Source organism: Peromyscus leucopus, chromosome 23, assembly GCF_004664715.2.
Source record: "Peromyscus leucopus breed LL Stock chromosome 23, UCI_PerLeu_2.1, whole genome shotgun sequence".
Lineage (NCBI taxonomy): Eukaryota > Metazoa > Chordata > Mammalia > Rodentia > Cricetidae > Peromyscus > Peromyscus leucopus.
In genome coordinates this window covers 13,360,576-13,368,073 of record NC_051082.1, presented here as the reverse complement: position 1 = coordinate 13,368,073, position 7,498 = coordinate 13,360,576, and the positions used below count along the sequence as shown (strand labels likewise).

The 7,498-nt window shown below is 56.3% G+C and overlaps 1 protein-coding gene across 1 annotated transcript; it reads right to left on the bottom strand.

The window, feature by feature from the left end:
• Positions 1-388: 388 nt before the first annotated feature.
• LOC114704572 (myosin regulatory light chain 2, ventricular/cardiac muscle isoform) lies at positions 389-7,013 on the bottom strand. The gene is made up of 7 exons (XM_028885912.2): positions 6,906-7,013; positions 6,162-6,251; positions 4,587-4,662; positions 3,315-3,419; positions 2,149-2,227; positions 2,017-2,065; positions 389-631 (listed from the first exon to the last, which is right to left on the bottom strand). Exons 1-7 carry the CDS (start codon positions 6,906-6,908, stop codon positions 533-535), a joined length of 501 nt encoding a protein of 166 aa, XP_028741745.2. The 5' UTR covers positions 6,909-7,013; the 3' UTR covers positions 389-532.
• Between the last annotated feature and the right edge of the window lie 485 nt (positions 7,014-7,498).

The window sequence follows — 7,498 nt, the reverse complement described above, 5'->3', positions numbered from 1 at the left end:
CTGGGGCAGAGAGAGAGAGAGAGAGAGAGAGAGAGAGAGAGAGAGAGAGAGAGAGAGAGAGAGGAGCTAGCACTGGCCACTCCTGGAGGCAGCTGCTTCTGAAGCCCATGGACTTCTGAGCTTTTGGAACCCGACTGTTTTTCTTTTTCTTCTTTTTTTTTGAGACAGGGTTTCTCTGTGTAGCCCTTGGCCATCCTGGAACTCGATCCGTAGACCAGGCTGGCCTTGAACTCAGAGCTCTGCCTGCCTCTGCCTTCCGAGGGCTGGGATTTTGCCGCGCCAGGCAAAAGTCATTTGTTTTCCGCAGCGAGAACCCTGCAGCCTTCACACGAACCCAAATACTTTGTGAGTTTGGCTCCGCGGGCCCAATGAGCCGACAGCCACCATGACTAGATCCAAGACTTGGTGTTTATTTGCACACGGCCTTGGGATGGTGTGCACCTGCAGGCTGGTGCACCTGTTTGCACAGGGCGGCGGGGGCTGGGCCGGAGAGCTGGCTGTAGGTCACCTGGAGCCGTGGCTCAGGGCTCACTCAGTCCTTCTCTTCCCCGTGGGTGATGATGTGGACCAAGTTCTTGTAATCTAGATTGCCCGTGACATCCGGGGGAAAGGCTGCGAACATCTGGTCGATCTGAGAGCAAGAACAGTGGGTTACAGAGACAAGGAGGGCGGCAAGGGGCAGAGAGCGCCTGGGATCCCAGGAGAGACCTGAAGGACCTCCCCCAACCCCCCACCCCACCCCCGTTCCACAAGCCAGACTTTCCCTGTGACATCTGTCACCAGGACTGAGGCAGGAGAGGCAGTCTGCAGGTCTAGAAAGTCCAGCTCCCGGGGCACTCAGCCCGGGCTACTGTCCTGGCTCACTGTCTGTGTCCCCATGCTCCTGGGTCATGACCATCCCTGCCTCTATTCCCCAGGGTGACCCCCCAAGGTCCCCTAGACACCCCAGACCCCCTGCAGGAGAAAATGGAGATCCAGCTGCACAGGGGGCTAGGCAGGTCAGGCTCGGGTGTGAGAGGGCCTGGTGGGGACCGTGGCTAAATGCAGGCCGAAGACCAGTGGTGGTCACGTGACCAGAGAGGTCCTCTTCTCAGAGGGAAACCAGAAATCAAGGTGGGTTATTTTACATGCAGTCTCCCTGTTTAAAAAAAGTATTGGATGAAGCAGGCATAATGGTGCCTGGGATCCCAGGACAGGGTGGGCAGAGACAAGAGGCCTGGGCATTTAGAGTCACCTGGATTAAGTAGCAAGTTCTAGGTCAGCCAGGGCTGTGCAGTGAGACCTGTCTTTTGGTTTGTTTGTTTTTCGAGACAGGGTTTCTCTGTGCAGTTTTGGTGCCTGTCCTGGATCTCACTCTGTAGACCAGGCTGGCCTCGAACTCAGAGATCTGCCTGGCTCTGCCTCCCGAGTACTGGGATTAAAGGCATGCGCCACTGCTGCCCAGCTGAGACCCTGTCTTAAAAGGCACCCCCCACCCCCACACACAGGGTTTGAATGGTTACTATTGGTCCCTCCACCCACCCCACCCCGACTCTTCTCAATCTTTCAGTGTTGAGGATGGAACCAGGCGAGTGCTCTAACTCTGAGCTACGGCCTCCCGCCTTGTCCATTTCTTATTTGGTGACAGGCCTTACCAAGTTGCCCAGGTTGGGCTTGAACTCGGTCGCCTGTGCAGGCCTGAAACCTACAATCTTCCTGTATCAGCTTCTCTGGTAGCTGGGATGGCAGGCCTGTGTCATGAGGCCTGGCTGGCTCGAACTTGTAACCACCAAAAGACATTGTGCCCTGGCCCTGTGATGGTACTGTGCACTGTGAACACCACGGAGGCCCGTGGTGTGTGGCAGAGGATTCTGTTCTCATCCCATCTTGACAGGTGGGGAGACTGAGGCACAGTGAGGTAAAAGTCTAAAGTCTCATGAGTGATGAGGGGGATGGTTCTCTCGGGTGATGTACACACGAGTGAGACAGAGCTTCTGTGAAGGGAGCTGGGCAGTGGGGACCCTGGGGACCCTGTACCTCCTCTTTGGAGAATCTCTCTGCTTGTGTGGTCAGCATCTCCCGGACACTGCAGGAGAGGAGAGAGCAGGTGATGGTGACATATGTCGGGGGTGGAACGTGGGGACCCCCGCTCCCTCAGAAGCCACTCACTAGTCAGCCTTCAGCGACCCTTTGCCTTCAGGGTCAAACACCTTGAATGCGTTGAGAATGGTCTCCTCGGGGTCAGCCCCTGCAAGAGAAGGTCGGCTCACCCATCTGTCGGGGCCGCAGCAAGCAGACCCAGGTCCCCCTGAGCCACAGGGGCCAGGGCCAGGGCACTTCCCTCAGGGAGATCTGGGTTTGCAAGAGGCCTGGGGAGTTGGCTTGCTGTTCTGGAGCACCCACATTGGCAGCTCACAACTTCCTGTAACCCCACCTCTTCTGCCCCTCGTGGGCACTGCGCGCATGTGCTGTGCACGCTCATATATACGTAAATAAGAACAAGATCTCTAGAGAAGGCGGAGGCGACAACAGGAAGTCAAATCCAAGAGAGGCTTCGAGAATAAGACTGAGCATCGTGACTCTTGGACCCTGTGGGCTGCGGGGAGCGCCAAGCAAGCTGGCTTTCTCTCTCTGAACCCGCCATGTCCTGACGGGGTAAAGGTAGAGCCAGCCACTCAGGTGCTACCAAAAATGTCAGTAATTGAAGTGCATCAGCAGCCCAAGACTGGGTAGAGGACTTGGAACTAGCCCCTTGCTGGAGAAGTGACCCCTGCTGGAGGAGTGACCCCTGCTGGAGAAGTGACCCCTGCTGGAGGAGTGACCCTAGCTAGAGGAACACTTCTCACACCCTCTGTGCGCGCGCACACACACACACTCTCCCCCTCCACACTTGTGCTGGAGCAGCGCCCCCTGCTGGAAACAGCTCCACCAGCTGAACCAGCAGCCCTGTTTTTTATGCTATTTTTATTATTATTTTTTATGTGTATGAGTCTTTTGCTTGCATGTCTGTCTGTGCACTACATGTGTGTCTGGTGCCCAGAGAGAGCATTGGGTCCCCTGGAACCGGAGTTACACGTGGTTGTGAATCACCATGTGGGAGCTGAGAAGTGAACCCGGGGGGTCCTTTGGAAGGGCAGCCAGTGCTCTTAACGACTGAGCCGTCTCTCCAGCCCTTCCACGGCTGGTTTTCAGTGGCTCTTTTCCCACTTGTGAGCTGCCCACCTTTCGCCCATGCTGTCTCTTCTAGAGCTTAATTCATGCCCAGAGGTGAACACACACACACACACACACACACACACACACACACACACACACGCTCACACACACAAGCTCACCTTTAAGTTTCTCCCCAAACATCGTGAGGAACACGGTGAAGTTAATTGGGCCTGGAGCCTCCTTGATCATTTCATCGATCTCTTCATTTTTCACATTCACGCGTCCTAGTGGGAGACGCCAGGGTTCAGAGCTGGGAGGGGACAGCGGTGGCCCTTGTGATCCGGCTTCCAGGAAGCTGGTCTGGGAACCATCAGGGACAGAGGTGTGTGTGTGTGTGTGTGTGTGTGTGTGAGAGAGAGAGAGAGAGAGAGAGACAGAGACAGAGACAGAGACAGAGACAGAGAGAGGCAGACAGACAGACAGACCTAGGGCAGATGTTCCCAGCAGTGTTCTCTAGCAGCTAGCCAGCCTTTGACGTGGAGAGGGATGGCTAAAACAGTGCCCTCAAGGCTGGGGACACGGTTCAGGGGATTAAGTGTTTCCTAGTATTCATGAGGCCCCGGGTCCCACCCCCAGCACCACATAAACCAGGTGTGGTGGCAAATGCCTGTAATCTAAGCACTAGGGAGAACCAGAAGTTCAAGGTCTTCCTGGGCTACATAGGGAGGTTGAGGCTAGCCTGGGCTACACAAGACCTGAGCTCAATTAAATGAATAAATAATGTCTTCAGGCCCGAAACCTCTAAACTAGGTAAGAAATGCCTGTCAGTTGAGGTGTTCTGCCCCGGCACCCCGTCTTTGTGTAAACTAGTCAAAGCCGTCCCCTCCTGAAGACTACGTTTTTAAAAATAAAAAGCTGGAGCAGCCACAAAGGTGAATTGTGCGGCCCACGACTCCCTGAGCTGTCCTTGGGGGCCTGAGTTCTGAGGGTGAGAGCAGGGGGAGCCGGGAGGCAGGCTCACACTGGTGAGCTGTTACATAAGCCAAAATCCCAAACGGGGTGACCCCAGTAACTTGACAAGCAGACAAGGATTGAGACTCAAGTCTTGACCGGAGCATAGCCTTCTGGGGAATTCTGTTTCCTCCTTTACTCTTTTCTGAGTAGTTTGAATTTTCTGTTATGAGCCAGGAATGTTTTATAAAATCTCTGTCTCCAACCCCTTGGGCGCCACCCCCCACCCCCCATCCCCCTCCACCCCCTGCCACTCCCACACACACCCTGGATTAAATGGAAAGGAGAGGCATGCAAAGGCCACTGGAGTTACTCCAAAGGCCGGTGGCAGCTGACAGATGGGCTCTTGGCTTCTTTTGGTGCCCGTACCCCCACCCCCCACCCCCCACCCCCACCTTGGCTCGGGAAGGCAACCCCTGTACAGGGTCCGTGCCACATACCTAGGGCAGCAAATGTGTCTCTCAGGTCATTCTTGTCAATAAAGCCATCTCTGTTCTGGTCCATGATTGTGAAGGCCTGTGCAGAAGGGACGGCTCAGCTGAGGGTGGGCATGGGTGCGGGGGTAGGGGTGGATGGGGGAGGTGAGGGGGTAGGGATGGGGGGGGTTCTGGGAACTTCAGGGTCCACAGCATAGAGTGGACCGAAGGATTAGAAACAGCCTGAGTTGATTTAACGACAGTCTCCCTGTTAGGCCTCCAGCCTAGAGAATCAAAGACATGGACCCGGGCGGTGGTGGTGCACGCCTTTAATCCCAGCACTCGGGAGGCAGAGGCAGGCGGGTCTCTGTGAGTTCGAGGCCAGCCTGGGCTACAGAGCGAGATCCAGGACAGCCAGGGCTACATAGAGAAAGCCTGTCTCGAAACAACACAAACCCTGTCCAGAACATTCTGAGGCAGGAGAGCCCCAGGTACACCCTAACATCCTTCAAGAGAGGAATGAGATATTGAGGATCACACGGACGGAATATGGTTTAACCCTGAAAAGGAACAGAGCTTCGATCCATGTCACAGCCAGGATGAGACCCTCAAGGCAGGATTTCACCGAGGAAGCAAGTCCACCAACATGGAACGTGGGCCACTGGCTGCCGGGGTGCTCCGGGAGGGAACGGACCACAAGGCATCAAGTTTCCTTTTTGGGGGTGACAGGGGTGTCCTGAGGTTTCTCGGTGACCCGCAGGAGGTGGTGTTCCTGCCTTCTGAGTTATCAGGTACCATCTTAGAACCTGTCTAAAAGTGCTTCTGTGACACCTCCCCCCCCACACACACACACACCAACACACACACGCACCAAGGGCCAGGTGGCAGTGAGGACCACTTGGCAACTGCCGGGACATGGCTCTGAGCCTGTCCTTCTTGGCCCTGGCCAGTGGCTTCACTTTACCCCTTCTGTTAGGATCAGAGGTACAGACAGCAAGGCACAGTGTCGTGTCGTCACCCCCCCCCCCGCCCCGGTCGAGGGCAACAGGTGTCACACAGAACCGCACTCAGTTGTCCGAGGCGGCCCTGCCCTGCCCGCTTTGGCGGATGGAAAAGGAAGTTCTCCACGGTTAACACGCAGGGATGAGACACTGATGGACACGGACGGATGGCCATGCTGCCCGGCCCAGCTCAACAGGATCCCAGGCAGGAGAGAATCGGGAAGGACTTGCCCACCCCCCCATCTCTCTCCTCCTCTCTGTCACTCACCTTCCCCCCCCCCCGCCCCAAAGCACAGGAGCGACTGAGGATCTTAGGACACAGATGACTGAAGTGTGGGTGGGAATCTGCCCTGAGCAGGGATCGCCAGGGCAGGCTGGGGGATGCCCAGCACCTACTCTGTTCTGTGCCTTTCTGGAAAATTCCCTGCATGTCAGGGAGGGGTACGCTCCCCCCCAGCCCCCGATAATCCACAGAAGTTACTAAGACCAAGTCTTTGTCTAGGGGTTCGTGTCTGGATGAGCCTGGGCATGTGAGCACGCAGGTCATTTCCCGGGTTCGGTGTCCTTCTATCTGGGGAAGGGGGCCGGCCACACCCACCTCCTTGAACTCCTGGATCTGGGTCTGCTCAAACATGGAGAACACATTGGAACTTCCGCCCTCTATCCTCTTCTTGGCTTTCTTCGGTGCCTGGGGAGGAGGCACCCATTAGACACCGCTGAGCCCTGGGCCAGGCCCAGTCACCTGGTGAGTGGGTCTCCTTTGCCCGGACAGCAGGAGAGAGAAAACGAACCTAAAAGCATTCGAACATTACCTGAAGCTCTCCTCTGGTCCACCAAGGAGACAGGAACTGGAGGCCCAGAGAGGGTAAGTCACTCAGGCCAGGTCACACAGCCACAGAAACTCACACAGTCTGTGCCCTAGCCACCGGCTGTCTCTGACTAGCGAACAGTTGGGGACCACCTGTTCTGAGAGACTGACCCCTATCCGACACTACAGGGGCGAACCTTTTAACATGGGCAAGTTCAAGAGATAGAACCAGAAAACTCTTTTCCTGGCTGCCTGAATGGAAAACAAAAACAAAAAAAACCCAAACCCAAACCAAACCCCAAAACTCCCTCTCTTGTATTCGATTTCTGCAAGTCCCCCGGGTAGCCTGCTCTTTGTGGCTCCTTGGGGACACTGAGTGGAGTCCCACGCATGGCTGGTGCAAGGTGCTCATCCATCCAGGGCTGGGGGTCTTGTGAGAGCCTCCTTCCCGTTCCAGCGGGGTCCTTGGCTGGGGGGGGCTGCCTCTTGGCTGCTCACCCTGCATCTTCCCTCAATGGTCCACTGGCCACTCACCATGGTGCCTGGAGCTGGCTGCTGCCTCTGGAGAATTCGTGGAGCCTCCTGGCCCGCCTCTGCTGTGGAACAATAAATACCTCTTTCCCCGGGGTTAAAAATAACCCATGACCACTTTTGGCAGTTGTAGGTGAGGCAGAGGCCACCTAAGCCCCCCCACCCCATGCCGTTCTTCTGAAGTAAGAGCCGCCGCGCCACCGCCTGGGTTGACACGTGAGACCCGAAAATGCCCTCAAGGTTAAAGAGACAGCGGCTAGGGCCTGGCCTGGGAGTGATGCTCTCTCTGTGCCTGTCATTGTCTAACGGGAAAAGGAACCCAGGAGGAGGCGGAGGAAGAGGAGGAGGAGGAGGAAGTGGGAGCATTCGGCCCTGTATCCAGGCTCCCTGGTACCTCAAGGCCTTTGCACCTGCGCATCTTGAGCAGTCTCTTGTGCACCCGTCTTTTGCTCAAACGTCCCACCCTCTCCTCTGCCTCCTCTCTGCTTTGGGTCCCCCCCACCCCGACCCGACCCTCAGTGTTCCCTCTTCTGAGCCGGCGGTGTGATGGACAGCCAGCTCCCAAGGGTGGTCTTCTCGCTCGCCTCTCTTGGTCC